The sequence below is a fragment of the Tyto alba genome, unplaced genomic scaffold, assembly GCF_018691265.1.
Source record: "Tyto alba isolate M040663 unplaced genomic scaffold, T.alba_DEE_v4.0 Super-Scaffold_33, whole genome shotgun sequence".
Classification (NCBI taxonomy): Eukaryota; Metazoa; Chordata; class Aves; order Strigiformes; family Tytonidae; genus Tyto; species Tyto alba.
In genome coordinates this window covers 1,996,878-2,014,928 of record NW_024881308.1, presented here as the reverse complement: position 1 = coordinate 2,014,928, position 18,051 = coordinate 1,996,878, and the positions used below count along the sequence as shown (strand labels likewise).

Genomic DNA, 18,051 nt, shown 5'->3' with positions numbered 1-18,051 from the left:
GGCCAGGCTCGGGTTCCCTGCCTGCCCTGCCGCCCGCGCTCCCCGCCCCCCGCGGCGGCACGGCGAACAGGCAGCTGCCATCTTCCCGCCGCAGCCGCATCCAGCCGCGGAGCCCCCGCCACGGCTGCGGCTCGGCCCCACACCCCGCCGCGGCGGGCCCCGCACGGCGCTCGCCCGCCCGTGGGGGACCCGCCAGAGCCCCGGGGATCGCACTCACCCACTTTGTACGGCAGCCTGTCCGACATGCTGGCGGGCCCCGGCGACCAGAGGAGAAGGAGGAGGCAGAGGCTGCCCCGAGCGCGCTTTAAGTAGAGGCGGTGCCGCCGCCTGCGCGGGGCGGGGCGGGCCGGGTTCGGCTCCAGCCGGCGGCGCGGAGCTTCGCCGGGCCCGCCGCGGATCCGCCCGCCCCGCGGCAGGGGCGGGCCTTGCAGCGCGCTGGAGCCTGGGCTGCCCGCAGAAGGTGCCCTCCCGCCGGTATCACAGTGAGCTCCGGAGGCCTCCTCCGCCCCTGGGACCTGCGTGAGCGCTGAGCCACGGCAGGGCACGCTCGGGCGCCCACTGGTACCTGGGGCGGCTCTGCCACCCAGCACCGCGGGTGCCGGGGCAGGCCCTGGAGCCACACAGGGCCAGGGCGGGTCTCAGGGCAGCGCCAGGACGATCCCTGGTCCCCACACCAGATCTGGCTGCGGAGCCACCGCGGGCACTGACCAGGCAGCACATCCAGTCCTGCTCTCCTGGGAGCTCCCGAACGACCCCCCGTTGCGTTCGTTAATGTAAGCCCTGTGGCGTGTGGCCCCTTCGCGGGGCCGAGGGCAGCGTGCCGCTCGGGCGGGGAAGGCCAGCGAGGCAGCACGGTGCCGGTGGGATGCCGCGCAGACAGAGCTGAGGCGCGGCACGTGAGCCGCAATATCTGCCTGGACCTTGGACTTGGCTGCGGGCTGCGCCTCACCAGCTCACAGCCGGTTTGCCAGGGCGGGGCGGGAAAGGAGAGGGCAGGCCTGCCGGCCCCCCGCCACCGCCAATGCCTGCAGCACACAGGCGAGGCCTGCTTCAGCCTCGTCTGGGGGTCACGGACATATTCACTCCTGTTCTAAAATCTGAAATACATTTCTCATAAGCCCCAGTCTCAAACTGGGGCGAACGTTAACAACTACAGTGTTATACACCTTTTATCTGTGAAATATGTAAAAGTGAGAATTTCCCCATACTCGCTGAGAAATTCTCAGTGAATTATTTCGCAAAGTTTGAAATAATTCTCAATGCAGAATTCACCCTGAGACCCCAACTCACATTGCTCCCTGTAAATGAGGTTCGTTACTTGTTACCTGTGCAGCAGCTGGTCTTCAATGATCAGTCCTACAGTGAGCAGTCACATAGAAAGACGGAAGTCCCAGTAGAAAACCTGTAGCCCCATGTGCAAGTGGAAATGTTTGTGTTTGATATTCAGAGTGCTGCAGGCGATCCAGCACACCTGATACCATACCAAGCAGTTCTAAAAAATCAAAAGGCACCCAAAGCAGTAGCATGTCCATTCCCCAGGGACAGTTCATCTAACTCAGTCAGGCTTTCATTGGTTTCTATCACCAACAACCTTTTTGTCACAGACCGAATGCAGTGGCTCGAAGCAGCGGGACAGGAGTTGGGGCTCTGGCAGTTCCCCAACCTCTTATGTGAGACACCAAGGCTGTATTACAGGCAGACTGCAGTTCCTGCATGCTCCTGCACATCCGCCTCTGCTGACAGGCAAACGGGAACTTCCTGGCAGCTATACATTCTACAGTGTGACCTAAGGGCAACAAAAGGCTCCAAATGTGCCTTGGTTAGCTGTCAGCTCACAGCCTCCCCAGGAAACCTGATCATCAGTTTGTCAATTATAGACAATGTCTTTATGCACTAGCCCACAGCAACCCCTACACCTAAGATGTCCTTCCTAAATTAATGAGCAAGGCCAGAACAAAGACATCGTTTCATACAACTCCCACTAATTTCAGCTCAAAGCATACTTCCCTGTGAAAGCTGAAGGGGACCAACACCTGACTACAGCTAAGCCAAGGAGTGAGTGGCGGGAGCTGACAGTATTTATTAAATGAGGATAGGTCAGCTCCACCTAGCATGAAGGTGCTCCAACGCTTGTCAAAATATTCTGTTCATAAGGAGTGCTTAAAGACAAGTCATGCTAACAGCATGGTTTGCCTTGACCCTCTGGTTTAGGAGATTAACACCTCATGGCACTGTATTATACTACATCTTAAAGTGTAAGTAGTTAGTGCCTTGACTACTCATATACACCCTGGTCCTTTAATTGTTGCTGTCACTGGTGGATTTGGGACACCAGATGGCACAAGATAGGCGGAAAAATGAGGGAATAGGATGTAGTGAAGAAGAAGGAATAAGAAAAAGAACAGAAGAGAGCAAAAAAAAACGCCTAACAGAGTACATGCAAGTATAACAGGATGTTATTCATGTTATACATCCTGTGGCTGTTTCATTTACTGTAGTAGTTTGAGTTGGGAAGTTCTGAGTTGTAAATTTAAATATCTCAGTCACCGAAAAGCTGTGAAACTCAGGAGAAAAAGCACTTTTAATAAAAACAGAACATGACATTTCTTCAAAACTATATTTAAAAAAAGATTTGGCTTAATGGCATGGCTACGAAATACTGTAGATTTCAAGACTAGGAAAAAACATCAGTCTAAACTTCCGTATAATACAGGTGATACTTCACACAGGTACTCCATACAAAGCCAGTTAGTTGCTTCATTGGGGTAGTTTATATATTATATACATTATAAGAATGATTTTGTGCAATTTGATATGGTTTTTTATAAAAAGAATGCCCATGATTTGTTTGACAGGATTCTGACTTGACAGTGCACTGGGAGGATCTGTGCTGAGTCTGGATTAGAGATGTACAGAAAATGAGGCTGTTGTTTGCAGGACTTCATTTGTCACAGCAGGTCGAAGACAGGTATCAAAGAGTGGCAAGAATGGTATGACAATTAATGTAGCACTGTAAGAGCATGGAGAACTGGGTTCTATCCCTGCATCATCTCCTTGTGCTGCTGGCTCAGTTTCTTAGGACAGGCTTTGCATGAGTGATCATTAATTGCATACTCATTTTCTAGATGCCCATGACAAGCATCCTCTGTTCTTTCCTATTCTTTCACCAATGTTCTGCCAGGTTGCATGGACTGAGGTCCAGAGTACATCACTGCCCTTAGAAAAATGCAGCACAATGCCAAATACTCTGTCAAAACAAAGCCTGCATGTCTCAAAGCGGTACCTGCAATGAGAATATTTGATATTATACTCCATACCTCAGTTCACCATTACCCATAAACTGCAGACAATTATTTCACTTTCCCACAAATATATACACATGTTGCAAAAATAAATTAATTTCCACCTGTGAAGCACTACGATATTGTGGTGGCAGCATTCAAGAGCACCCTGAATTAGGAAACTAGTGTTGGTTTACCCTGCATAGAGGTTTGGTGAGGAGGGAAGAAGAATCCCTATAGTGAATGATGCAGATGAAAGAGGTGTTGCCTAACTACTGTTCTGTCAAGTACCAGCCATTCTGTACAGTGGGGCAGGTACAGTTAGATCATATCATAGTAAATGTCACAAGGTGCCTAATGAAAGTTTCATAGTGATGCCATCACTGGTGTCTTCTGAGTGCTTTGCTCTGGAGTCTTAATGCTTGTGAGGGCCTCAGCCAGTGCCTGGATTTGCAGCAGCCTTCTTATGTGCACGCTGGATGACTCACTCTGCTAATTTATCTTAGCAGGGTCCCATGTGGATTAGAGACCTTGTTGTTTATGCCTTAAATTGGCTTTTTTTTTTTAGTGCTGTTAATGGGTAGCATAGAGATACATTTACAGTACTCACAAATGTGTTACAGTTCATGCCATGGGTAAACTCCACCTGCCTCAGGCATAAGCTCTGAGACGTGTATGCAAAAAGTCCTTTACATGATTTCCCGCTCACTACCACCTTGTGCAGCAATAGAGTAACACCGCTGGGGATCTAGTTCAGTTAATGCTATCTCAATCCACAGCAACATTTATATTACTGTAGCAAGCATTAGCATTATGATGATAATAGAATTTGCCCCAGTGCTATTAAATTGAACATGTTCCAGAGTCACAGCAGGTAACTTTCTCCTCCCCTCTCTTCAGTAAAGGCTTCACTTTACCTGGTCCTGATTCAGTGTTTATGGTACCATCCACTTTCCATCATTAACTGTCCAACAGAGGGCAGAGAGCGCCTTCATTTTCACCTCCTTGTGAATGACAACTAGCAACATTTAAATAAGATTTTGGTATGATCAAGCTGGTGCCTTTTGGGAGGAGTACAATTAGTCCAAGGGTTAAAAGAAGGCTATGTTTTTGTTGCAAGAACATTAGAAATTACTTACTTGTGAACATGCTGTCTGTACATCCAGTGCAAGCATGAACTGAAGCAAAAGTTAGAAGATGAACTGGTGTGAAAGGAAGTTTGGACTAATTTTTCCTCTTGCTTTTTATTTTCTTATACCCCCAACAAGAGAAAAAAACACCAGGTTTTGTTTCTTAGAGGAACCCTGGGGCCAGCCTGTTACACAAGAGGCTGGTTCAGTCCATGAGAGCCCGAGGCTCTGGGTTGGTGGTAAGTCAGTACAACACCATCTTCTCCTCCCTCTTGCAGTTGTAGCAAGCATGAGCATAACATGAACCGAGGACCAAGCCCTGAGCCTTGTAGAGCAAGTTTAACCAAGTAAATTCTCCCTTTATCCAGTCTGGGAAATGATGAGCAGTGCACCTGGTATGTTAATGGCATGCAATGGGACTGGTACAGCAACCTTCCTGCCCCTTGCTGTTACTCACCTTAAGTTTGCAATTCAGCTGCCCAGTTACTTAGTGCACACTGAGCATAAGAAATGCTGGATTAAAAAATTAGAGTTGAATGAGCAAGATTACTACTCAGTAAGGGATAGTCAAAGCTTGGGCCTGTTAGCTTCCCTGCAGTCCAAGACCAGAGGTTTGGTTCAGAGTTCTTGTTCAGAAGTGTAATGCTGCAGCTCTAAGGGACAGATAGACTCAGTGAAACACACAGCTTGATCTCTTACTCAACAGGATTGATAGCTTTGGTGGGTTTGTTCTTTTTAGTGGAGGGCCTTGGGGTATCCCCGTATGGGGGATTACATAAGGTAAAGAAGGTATAGACCCCTGAAGCTGATAAAGGCTTTCAAAGAATTCACAATGTAAACCAGTTTATTATAGCTGTATTTGGCTTTGGATCAAGCCCCAGGTGTTTAAACTGTACCTTCTCCCTTTGTATTAGTTTTGACATTACATAGCTTTTTATTGGCACCTGTTCTGCTCTGAAATGCAAGCTGGTTTATACCAAAGCAATTTGCAAGGAGGTAAACCACTCAGGGGATGAGTCCACCTTTCTGATGTAGATAATTTACAGCTGTATAAATCAGAGAGGTTGTCAGGGTGGGACAGGAATAAAACGGCCTAAACAAGATAAAGACTCCCTCTTTCCTAGCATCTCCACTTCAGAAACTCTTCTCAAAGAGCCTGGCAGAAGCAGGCATCCAACTCACACTGAGCAAATGTGTGTGTTGCTGTCCTTTAAGAGTCCTAGATGCGGTATCCAGAGAGCAAAGCCATAACTGGAATCCAAGTGGTGCCTGTGGGTACCCTGCGTGTCTGCCATGCTGCCTCACCATGGGCCCAGCTGACCTGAAGGCTGTTTGTAAGATCCCTGTGTAGATAAGAACTGGACAGGACCATCAGTTAAAAAATGTATGGTGTGTTTCACCTGTCCCAGCACCAGCATGTCATGTCTTTTTCTGAACACTCCCCAGCCGATTTACAATATCATGTTCTTCAGACCCAGAGAAAAATAATGTTCTGCTTTTGCGTGGGGAAGAGAGGAACAATTTTCCCAGTATCTGTCCTTCCTTTAAAACATCTACATATCTTTGTTGTGTCATTTCCGTTCTCAAGACACCTAATCACTCCCTCCCAGTTCTCTGATTATGCAGTGTAGAGCAATTGAGTAATAAAATACTTAATTAAATAGCCACATGTCTTTGTCTTACCCTTTAATTAGATTACTCGGAAATAATAATAGCTTCTCACCAACCAGAGGGTTTTGTTCATTCCTTCTCCAGATAACAGGAAGTAATTTATCTTTTCCTACTGATACTTTTCTAAATCCCAAGTGAAATTAATCAATTTTGATTTTAAAGTCAATTAGAAATAGATACACTCTGACACTGCAGTGTTATCTTCATGAGTGAAATCATTAATTCAGATTCTGATAACAAGGCAGCACAACAAAGATTCTCTTCTTAGTGATGACAATTTCAAGATAGTAAATCTGATTTTAAAATATAAAGCACTTGCTATGATAATTACCTAGTTAACAAAAAGCTCCAGAAGACTTATTTGTAAGAAGACTTACTTTATATTTTTTTATAAAGTGTTTTGAAATCCAGTAATGAAAAAATGATGTGAAAACAAAATATTCTTACATGTATAGATCACCAACTTTACAAAGCCTTAAGTCAGACAGAAGTGTTAAGCCACTGTTAAAGATTTACAATAACTTAACAGCTAATGGGTGCTAATGACAGCTGATGACTATTCAACAGTCATTTTGTGATATTTGCTTGGGGCTGTGTCTAGCCCAAAGTGGGTAAGCATTCACACTATCAAAATTGTCTCTATGAAGAGATAGTCACTGTGGTCTCTTTAGTACCAAGACCAGCTTTATGTTGTTGACCTAGATAATGTTTGTGGACTGAGGTCCTAAATGAAGGTCAACAAAAACATCAGGAAACTCAACAAAGACAAATGTGGGTGGTCAAAGATAGTTCTGTGTCTGGGAGGGAGTAACGCCAATTCAGCAGGACATTGGGTTGACTGCCTAGAAAGCAATTTGGTGGAAGAGGTCCTGGGATCCTGGTAAACAAGTTGAGTAGGAGTCCACCGAGTGCCTCTGTGACAAAGAAGGGCAACTGCATCCAGGGGTTTGTCATCAAGAGTGCAGCCAGCAGGGTGAGATAAGGGAACCCTGTCCTTCACCCTGCCTTGGTAAGAACCCACCTGCTAGTGCTGGGTCCAGTTTGAGCTCCCTGTTATAAGACAGGCAGTGATGTACCAGAGTCCACGGGAGGCCACCAAGATGATCAAGGATGGAGCACAGGACATATGATGAAATGCTGAGAGAGCTGGTTCTGTTCAGCCTGGAGAAGAGAAGGCAAAGGGGGATCTTACTGCTGTCTATAACTGCCTGATGGGAGGGAATAAAGAAGATGGAGTCATACTCTTTGCAGAGGTGCACAGGGATAGCATGAGGGACAAGAAGAAAAAGTTCCAACGAGCAAAATACCAATTAGACATAAGGAAAAAAAAAATCACTATGCAGGTCATCAAACATTTGACCAGGGCATGAAGAAGCTGTGGGATCTCCATCCTTGAAGATATTTGTCTCTCAACTGGACAAGGCCCTGTGCAACCTTAACTAAGTTGGTCCTGGTTCAAGGAGGGGGTGGACATAGGGGCCTCCAGAGGTTCCTTTCTGCCTAAATTATTTTGTATTTATGTGATTCTGTCTGGACTTCCATGTGCTTCATTAAAATTAAAAAAAAACAAAACAAAACAAAAACAAACCACCAAACAAAAAATAATCATTAAATACTTGTCAGGAAGCTAAGAAACCCAGTTCTGTTTCCAACTCTGACAGTGACTTGCTGTGAAACCTGTGGTAAATGATGTAATCTCAGAAAGAATAGATTTGTCATATACAAGGTCAATGGGGATCTGTTGGTTGAGAGTGGAAAAGGGGGAAAGAGGAAGGCAGGGTTTATTTCGGGAGAGGGGATCCCATACTCTAGAGATAGCAAAATAATAAAGGTGTTCAGTGCTTCTGTTATACAGTCTCGTCCCAGCCCTCTAGCTGAAGGAGCCTAGGGCTTTGTGGTATTAGACAACACTCTCCATTTACAGAGTCCTACTCAAAAATTTAATAGAATCACCATATTTTAATGATCCTGCAGGATTTTTTTATTACCACAAGAAAGATTCAAACATGGAAGTGATTTATAGAACTCTGACACACAGACCCTTACCCTCAGTGGTTTCCCAGTCAGCTCCCAGCACCACCAGCACTAACTTAGTGTGATAGTTCTGGCTATAACAACACAGTTAAGACTGCATTAGTGATTTTAATATTGTTGCTTACAATAGCCCAATTGAGAATAAATGCTATACATATTTTGCCACAAGAAACAATTTGTGTCCCAGTGACCTTGAAATCTGTATTGGACTGAGAAAGAATGGAAAAAATATTATGAACATTATTAAATATTAACTCTCAGAAATTAACTACCAGAAGCACTGCTAGACCATAGCAAACCTGGGAAATCTGAAAAGCTATAAAGAATATACAGTTTTCCTAAAAAGCCTTTATACAAGATCATTCTGCACAATTGTAGCAAACTTTCCTAATCTGTTGGGGTTCTTACTAGTCAAAAGAAAGTTATGATAGTTAAGAAAATTCAATCTTGCCTGAGTATCTTGTAGTTCTAGAAAGTATAGGAAAAAAAGAAAATAATCAAGTAGTCTCCTCCTTTCCCCAAATAAGCAAACAAAAGGAAGGTAAAATCTTGTATATGTAGTTCTTCTGCCACTCAATTATATTAATCTGTATTTACCACATTGTTCTGGCATTAATTCATTATTTGTTGTTTCAGTTCACTGATATGCCATGATTTTTAACAGGGAAAATGATCTCTGAAAGAGTCTGAATGTGAAGATTGTTCTACGTTTGTCTTGTCCTGGCAAGCATAAACTAATCAGTAATCTGCGCACCTGGAATGCATTCTTTTTCTCATTAATTTTACAGAGCAGATAGCACCAGTGAAACTTGACTTGAAGCACCAGAAGCTTGAAAAAAAGATTAGGGTTGCTGGTGTTGAACAAGAACCACTTTTCCAAAATGCCAGTTGCAAAAGGAGGGAAAAAAATGTAAGAAAAAGGACAACTTATGTGGTGGCCTTGAAAAGAGACACTGAATGCTATTATTTCACATCTGCTTCAGCAACCTTTACCTTGGAAACCTAAAAACCAGTAAGACAAAAACAGACTGCAAATGGCTACACTGCCCTAGGGTTATATGCACATCTGTTGAATTCAGTAAGTATGTGTACTTGGGGTAGCATTCAGCTTCTTCCTGCAATCACTAAACTTCTACTAAAGTTAAAATTAATTCAGAGAGCTGGGGTAAAAGGTCTTAGTACACCTAGTTGGAATGTTCCTACAGTTTTGGGAATCAAACCACAGGCAATCTGCAAAATCAAACCCAATGTTTTGTACCAGGTGGGAGACAGAACAAATACACTGTAAAGGAAACCCAGCTACGCAGATGTGGAACTGCAGCTGAAGCCAAGCTGAGCTTTACTGTTCTGCTGGGACAGGAATTGTATCGCAACAATGGTTGAGAGATGACTGTTTATGTAGGAGATACATGAGAGAGAAATTTCTGTTAAGTAAGGCTTGCAGAACTTATTTTTACTGTTATTAATTTGAATGGACCATTTAAATATGGAACTGTAAATGTATGGATATGTGATCAAAAATCTGTAAAGGAACATAAAGACTTAAAGGGGCATAGAAAAGCTTTAGAGGAAAAACAAACAAACAAACAAACAACCTTCAGAACTCATTTCAGCTCTTCAGTATGTTTGATTCTTATAATAGGCTGTAACTTTGGCTTCAAACTTGCTTCCCAGGGTTACACACCTTTCTAATAAAGCCACACACTTCCGACTTTCCAGCACTCACAGGCTCTGACTGAGCAGCACATATTGTTCTGTGCTGGAATTAAAGTGATTCCTGAGCTTGAAGTTATGTTCATATATATCTTGGTCAATCATAACTGCAGATGGCTAATTGGCTTTGAAACATGTATGCTATTCTGTTAAGGGAAAACAATCTGAGTTTTGTTTTGTTTTGTTTTGTTTTGTTTTGTTTTGTTTTTTGCTTAGGCCTCATCAACAGAAACACTCAATTGTAGCTGTGGGATCTTTCTTGTTAGAGTTTATGTGTGAAGTAGGGAAGAGATAATGGATTTTCATAACCCTACCAGTTGCCATTGCACTTGTAAAGTATATAATATTCCTGAAAAATTTGCGAGGATGTTCTCCTACTCTTTGAAAATTAAGGAGTCTTTAATTTCAGTGCATGGAAACTGAAGTCTCTCATTCCTCACTGTCAAAGGAGGAGGTGTATTATAATTTCACTTATGCAATAGTACATTCTGGTTAAGAAAAAATAAACTTGAAACAAGAAAGGTTTTATGTAAAGGTTGAGTAATATCAATAGCTTAAGTATCTGCAGTTGATACATCAAAACTGCAAAACCTTAGTTGTGTGTCATAAAGCCTGCACTGCTACTAGTGATGTCCCAGTTACTCGACTGTTAGAAACTCAGATTAACCAGTACGTCTCTTTGTGCTATCAGAAATTTCCAGTTATTGTTACTGTGATAACCCAGTGCCACGGACAGCTATAGGTTTGTTGAGGTATTATTGTAACTTCAGAGGAGCACTAGTCTAGCCTGCAGAGTTGCTTTGATGATCAGTGATTTTTACTGTAGCGTGTGTATACATATATATACACATAATTCTTTTCAGGAACCTGGTCCCCGAAAGGTTGCCGTGGGAGGTGAGGGGAAGACGGGGCCCAAACGGCTCCCTGCTACTCCGGGCAGCCCCGCTAGCTGCGGCCTGCGAACCGAGCGCTGTTGCGAAGCGCTGACGCGAGCGTAGCGCCGAAGCCCGAGCACACCAGGCGCATCCCCGGGCGGACCGGCGGAGGTGGACCGGCGGAGGTGGACCGGAAGAGAAGGACCGGCGGAGGTGGACCGGAAAAGCAGACCCGCCACCGCAGCCGCCCCGCCACGCCCCATCCCCTCCCTCACTGCCAGCGGACTCCTCCCGCCGCCGTGAGCATGCGCAGCGCCTGGCGCGGAGCACGCCGGGACTTGTAGTCACTTCGCGCCCGCGGCCGCTGAGCGACTCGGCGCGTGCGCAGCTCCCGCCCGACTTTGTAAAGTCGCTGCCTCAGGTTGGGCTCGGACCGGCTGCCATCTTGGCCGAGGGACAGAGGAGCTGCTACGCCGCCGTGCCCGGTGAGGGGAGCGGGGGTCCGCGCCGCGGGTAGGGCGGAAAGGAGGAAGCGGAGGCGGCGGTAACGGCGGGGACGGGACCCTGGGGGGCGGCGGGACCCGGCTCGGCGGCCCCGGCGCTCTTTTCGGCTCCGGGCGGCCGTGGCGCGGCGGCGGAGGCAGAGGGGCGCGGGGGACCCCGCCGGGCGTAGGCCTGGCCTCTTGAGGGGCTTCTCGCCCCGGGAAGGACTCGCTGAGGGAGGCCCTTCCCGCTGCGCTGCCTCCCGGGACCCCCGGCAGGCGCGGCAGTTGGGCCGGGGGCCGGGCAGGGAGGTCAGTATCGCTCCATGCCGGGGCACGGTCCGGCCGTCCCGGGACCCCGGCGCGCCCCTGCGAGGGCTGCCTGGCCGCGCCGCCCCTTCTCCGGCGCTACCGGCCTGCGCTGCGGAGCCCCTGCTCCGCTCCGAGTGGTGCGGGCACTGCCCGGACCCCGCGCTGAGGTGCCTATTTCCCCCAACTGCCTCGCTTGTTGTAGTTGTCCCCAACAGCGTTTGCTTCCCTTTCCTTCCCTGGTCGGTCTCTGCCATCCTTTCCAGGCTCCTTGTCGCTGAGATCAGCCTCTAAACCTTCGCCCTTTTAGGGCCTTGGGGATTCGCTCTCGTCAGAGTGTTTGCTTTCCGGCAGTCGTTCCGTGGCACAGCTCTCCTTCCAGCTCCCCCTCGAAGGAGCGCGTCCTCTCTGACCTGGGGTCTTCTGCCAGATTTGGCTGCTGCAGCCACTTTACGAGTGTTCGCTGCCTTTTTCCTGTCAGGCTATAGCCGTGCCTTGAAGTAATGTTTCCTAGCGATAAAGCATGACTATAGCTGGAGGTTTGTACCGAACTATGTTCCCTCATGTAAACGTAACAGAATGGCAACACTGGTGCCACCACTTTATTTTGGAAACACGGACAAGTTCTAGCTGTTAACCCTCCTGCTTCCAAATAGGTCTCTTTGACCTTGTGTGGCAATAGTACCCAGATAAAAGCAGAAGGAGAGTGTTTGAGGATGCCTTTATCAAACTGGCTCTGATATCCAAGAATTCAACTTGTTTTAATAGCTATGATTGTGACGTTAAATTAACAAAAGAACTTGAGATCTGTGTGTGATGCAGAGAGAAAGGTGGATGTAGCATTTTGGATATCTGTTGTCATTTGTGTGGCATTCTTTACACTTGAAGCTTCAGAAAATATCCCCAGCAAAACTTACCTTTATAGCTTAGATTAGAATTGAAGAAGTTAGAAACCAGAGTAGTTTAGACCATCTTTTGCCAGTATATTCTTGCTTATTTCATGAGTTTCTCATAGTTTTGTTTGGTCTCTGCTACCCTGCCACTCATCCTTTTCAGAGAGAGAAAAGGAGAGAAATCCAGACTGATACTTGTAAGAAGACTGTATCAAGAGAATGACAGTAGATCCAGCTATTGCTTGCCTGTATTTACCTCAAAAAAAGGCACAGATGTTTAAGAATGAAATGTGAACTGCAAGCTGCCTTCAGTTCTGAGGATATTAATGCTTAAAACCCCCCTTGTTTGAAAAAACAAATTTAAATTGTTTTTTCTCTTCTTACAGAAAAAGTACAATGCAGTTTTAATTTAATTACAGTTATATTGCTCATTGCTACAGCTGTTTAAATCTGAACTTGGTCTAGTGTGCATTCTTAGTTGTGGTTTGGCTGACAGTTTTAATCACTATGCTTGAATGTATTCATCTCCAAGCGATCATTGCAATAATATGTAGTATTCCTATCCAAAGTGAATTTTCTTGTCTTTAAAAAAAATAACTCATACAGTGTATGTGAAAGGTGATGTTGCAGTGGAAAATAACTGAGACTTCTGAGTGCTAACTTTGAAAGCTTCTTACAGATTAAACAGTTATTTTGGGGCTTAAGAGAGATTGAGAGAAGCTTATTTATATGAATTTATTAGTTAAGCAGCATCACCACATTTTCTTCCCTCAATTTTCTCTCCCTTCTTAAACTTCTGTTTCTTCTGTGGTGAAGCAGACCTAAAATATTGAAGTTGTTGTGTTTATTTGTTTCTACATTTCAAAATGGTTTGGGGAAGTTAACTAGAGAATAAATAAGCCAAAAGGAAGATGGGTGGTAAAGTAGCATGATGTTTCTCTTGTAGAGTTTAAATTAATCATTGTTTCTAAGAAAGCTTGCCATACGACTGCTTGAGAAATATGTTTCATGAGATTTACAAAATAAATTACTTTTCTTCTATTTTGCAACATACACAGTAAATAAGTTGCTTCTCAACATCATTATCCATTAGTATCAGTCAATGATAGCATCTAAACAAACATCTTTTGTAAATTTAAGCTGTTTAAATAAAGTGGCAAATATATTCAACCATAGCGAAGTGCTTTTCATGTTGCAGCAAAACCAATTTAATTTCTGCTTAAAAGCAGGGAAAAGAGTCTATAGGATTAGAGCAGAAGAAAAACCCGTTGCAGTTGGCAATGGTGAAGCTTCTGGGAGTGCTGTCACTCATGCTGTTATTTTAAGCCTTTCTGTTTGTCTATCCAGTTATGTTCATGTCATGTTCTAATTTTTGTCAGTCTGCTGTACTTATATGTAATTGAATGAACTACTTTGTGCCTTTATACCCAGGGATAGCAAATACATGTGCATAACCTAGAGGAGGGTATTGGCCTCAGTTGCTTACTGTAACCATACTTTGCCCAACTATAGAAACACTTTGAAGTGTGTGCTAGCCTCAGAAGAGGAAGTAGACAAGCCATGATTATAGTCTAGTTTGGGAGTATTCTGTTTTTCTAGGTATTTACTTTTTACCACCTCATAAATAGAGTATTTTTAAAGGTTTTAGGCAATCCTTATTGGGCTTGGTTTGACTCTTATCTGAGCCAATTCTTTGCCCACATTATGGAGAGGGAAAGGTAGTTTTTCTTCATCCTTCTCATCTGAAGAGTAAAGCAATAGGGACTTGAGCATTTTCTGTAAGTGACTGGCATTCAGGTTTTACTTATTGTGGTGCAGAGTTACTGCTGTTGAAGGATTGATCTTTTTCTTCATAAGAATTGGAAATGACACTTAATAGAAATGAAAGTATTGTAACAAACTGGGAAAGAGTATTTTAAAGAAACCAAGGCACTGTTTCATATGACCAGCTGTTAAGTTATGCCTGGAATTTCTACTTTTACTATACTGGGGCATAGAACAAACTTCCTGGTAAAACATCTAAAACATCAAGGGCAGATTCTTTTATTTTCCCCCTCTGAGGAAACATGATACTAGATCTTGTTATGCTGGTTATTTAAATCATTATTTAAAAGTTGGCAATATGTTAATATGCTGCTGTTCTTAAAAAAAAAAAAAAAAAAGTTTTATTACAGTCCTCCCATTTAGAAACTGATAATGCCTTCCTTCCACCCACCTGCCTAAGCTATTCTAAACTGCTGGTAGGAGAGGCCTATTGTTTCAGTCATGAACAGAGCTATGTACATGTTTGCACTTAGGTCATTGATTTTGAATTTCAGAGCTTAGACTCAGATAGTATTATTTTTGATCAAGAAAAGGCCCCTTCACGTGGATTGTTAGAAGTTTTACTGTGTGGAACCTTGTTCTCATCAAGAAGTGAAAGGCAACTTACCTTTTATGTGAAATGTGCAGATCACAGGTTTTGGATTGGGTAGGTCATGATATGGAAGCTAGAGCTTTCAAGAAGGGGCTGTTAATATCATCCTCTAAAAATCTTTGTGCTGTTTTCTGTTCTTAATAGGTCTAGCTTTTTGTTAAGAGTGTCCTTTCGACATACTTTTTCTGTTTTAGTATTAGCTAGATACCTGGTAATTTTTAAAGTTTAATACTAAGGAAAAGAAAGATAAGGTGTGAAACAGTCATGAATAGAAAAAGACATAGTTAAGACAGGTCTATAATCTGGTTCTGTAATCTGATTCTGATTTATTAACTGATTCACCAAATGGATAGCCATTTGCAGTGAAATAGTCATCAAGAATATAAAACTTGTGATTTGGAGCATGCTCGTTTACTTAAAAATAAAATGGGCTCTTTGATTCCTTCAGTTTCACGTGATTGTGATAGAACTTTTGCCTGTGCAAGTCATTCCGTAAGTGGTTACTGCCCTTTTTAGCTTTGCCTCATCCAGTACAGTGGAAAAAAAACAAAGGAAGACTAGATGCTGAGCCAACTGAGGAGTATGTACTAAGACATAGAAGAGTGAATTTTTAAGATGTTTTTGGTTAGTATCCACCCCTAGTGCCTGCTCCTGTCCCCAGTGTGAGCTGTTTTTAAATTATATATTAATAGTCCTTACCCTTTCTTGACACAGTTGTCAGATACATACATTTTTAGGTGTTCATTGTTACTTTCATAAACATCTGAATGGATTAAGGTCTGTTGCTCCAAATACTGCATTTGTACTTTTCTGACACCTTAATTTTTTCTCTGCCAGTGCCATGAGCTGCTCTCCCCTTGATTTATTTGCAAAGCAACTAGATGGAGTGACTTTGTTCTTTACAAGGATTCTTTAACTTTACTTCTGCTTTTTACTTTTGCTTGTCAAAGCCTGAATTAATTGACCTTTGGTTCACTGATAAATTTCTCTTCAAAGGGCTTGCTTCTACAAGTGTACCTTGTGTGCATGTGTGTATTTCCTAATGCTGTAAATGTATCATTTTAGAGACTAGATAAAAGATGTGGAGATTAATATGTGAAAATGTTCATAAAGCAATAATGTGTGTGCTCTAATCTTTAACCAGCTTGCTAACTTCTGTGAAGGTGATGAGCTCATGTTTTCAGTAGATTTTACCTGAAATTGAGCATCCTTTCCTATCTACTCAAGACCTTCTGGGGTGATCCTGCATATGAGAGGTACTTCACTCTATAAAGGAAGTGAGAAAAAAGAAAATACAGGAGCTTAGAAGATAAAAAGTAACAGTGTGACACTGACTTTTTTTTTTTGTATAAGGGTAGCAAGGCTACTTCTATTCTTAAATGTACGTGATGCGTTCAGTGCATGTGTTGTCATCAGTGATGCAGTCTTCAAAGCAGTGTCTTATTCCAGCTGTCTGAAGGGGAATAATGTGTATAGTGATAACAGGAGAGAGGAGGGAAGTACTGAAGGTTTAGGAAAATGCTCTGACTACCTCATTCTACACTAAAAAAGTTTCTATAGCTGTTCAAACTAAATAGCTGTCACATGTGTTTTTTCTAATGTTTCTAATTCCATTTAGAAGTGTTAATCACTCAAAGATACAGAGGAAAAGTTACGATCAATTGGCAATACTTCTGCGGATAATTGTCATACTCCATTTTGTGCTTGTTAAATTGAGTTTACCAGTAAAATATTGGAATATCTTTTTTTCTTTTGCAGATGCAACATGTGCTGTATATTAGAATGACCAATTTCGAGAGCAGTGCTACATTTGTTAAACATTTGCCTGAACCAAATCTAGTTCAGGTCAATGAATAAGCTATCACAAGGCAACAGTGTTCTCATTGTTCTTCTTTTTGTGCACCCATTGAATCAGTGTATTTAACTCCTGTTCTGAAATCTAATTTGGGCAAATGGATTTGCTCAGTGTGGAAACCTGTTGACATAGCTGGTGCCTTATTTAGGTACTTGCAATGGTTTAAACGTTTTAAACATAGTCCTGTGAGGTATGACATACCATTACATTTTTCTTTTCCTTTCCTTTCCACCCCTCATCAGGCCCTCAGAACTACAAGACTTTTATGGCATTAGTGATGATTTGAGTTATTAAAGCAAAAGATAACATTTGAGAAAAGACTTGCTTTTATCTGGGATGTGAATGTTGGAACAAAATAATACCGTCCGGATGGTGATATTAGAGGTGAAAGTGCTTTCAGGCTAATGTGTGTTTATTTTGAAGCTGGGAACTTCCCAGTGAACTGTACATTTGAGTGTAGAAGATACCAGCAAAAATAAATTCATAGTTAAGGGTGGATAATGTGGGAATTGAGAGAGGAGGGACTTGGTAGACAGTAATGATAGGGTTAGGATCTATTATGAGAGAAAGCCTTTGCCACAGCTGGGATTTCTTTGCTGTTTGGAATTTCACTTCCTATTTTTAAAATAGTAAACTCCGGACTTCATATTTTGTATTTCTGCCTTCATGACTTATAATCAAACATGGTAAGGTTCTTATGCATTACAAAGCAAATAATGTGAACAAAATTTGGAAGAACAATTGTCAGAACTCCTCACATGACTTAGACTCAGGGTTTGTGTCTGAAAGAACGCTTTGCTGATTAAGAAGGTCATAACATAGCATTATAACCCTATGGGCGTATATTTTTACTCCAGTATGTGAGTACCTTTTTGATTTATGACATAATGCATGGACAGGTAACCTGTGAAGGGGTATATATATGGTGTAGTAAGTGTGTTCACACTGAATTACACTCTTTGTATAGAATACTTTGCCAGGATGTGCTAAATATGCCTCTTCTATGTAAAAAAAAAAAAAAAAAAAAGTTTTGCAGTTATCAGGGGCCCTAAGCTTTTTTTTTTTTCTGAAGATTTACTGAATTTAAACAGGTCAGTGAGTGTCAACTTTGCACTAGAATTGTCACAGAGGGAAGGACTGTGTGACTAGGAGGAGCTTAAAGGTGAAGGTGGGACCACCCCTTCAGCAATATCAAGCTGCCAGAGTAGAACTCGCCATCTGCACTGGCCTGATAGCTACAGCAACTGTACTGCTGTCACTCTTACTGTACAGTTCTGTGGGCTTTATGTTGTATCCCTGCAGTATGGCAATTCCCTTGAAATTTGAGGATGCAATTAATGTTAGCAGATAATCTTGTTGTTTTTTTTTTTTTTTTTTTTTTTAAAGTGACAG

The 18,051-nt window shown here is 43.1% G+C and overlaps 2 protein-coding genes across 3 annotated transcripts in view; one reads left to right on the top strand and one right to left on the bottom strand.

The window, feature by feature from the left end:
• The window catches only part of AHCY (adenosylhomocysteinase), a 32,182-nt gene extending 31,838 nt beyond the window's left edge, over window positions 1–344 (bottom strand). The window contains exon 1 of the mRNA XM_032985052.2: window positions 218–344. Coding sequence (XP_032840943.2) covers window positions 218–245 — 28 coding nt within the window. The 5' untranslated portion in view covers window positions 246–344. The remainder of the gene's footprint in view (window positions 1–217) is intronic.
• Window positions 345–11,120: 10,776 nt separating this feature from the next.
• ITCH (itchy E3 ubiquitin protein ligase) overlaps window positions 11,121–18,051 on the top strand; it is a 63,986-nt gene continuing 57,055 nt past the window's right edge. For both annotated transcript variants that reach the window (XR_006166075.1, XM_032985051.2), the window contains exon 1: window positions 11,121–11,189. The gene's annotated coding sequence lies outside the window, so the exon portion shown is untranslated. The remainder of the gene's footprint in view (window positions 11,190–18,051) is intronic.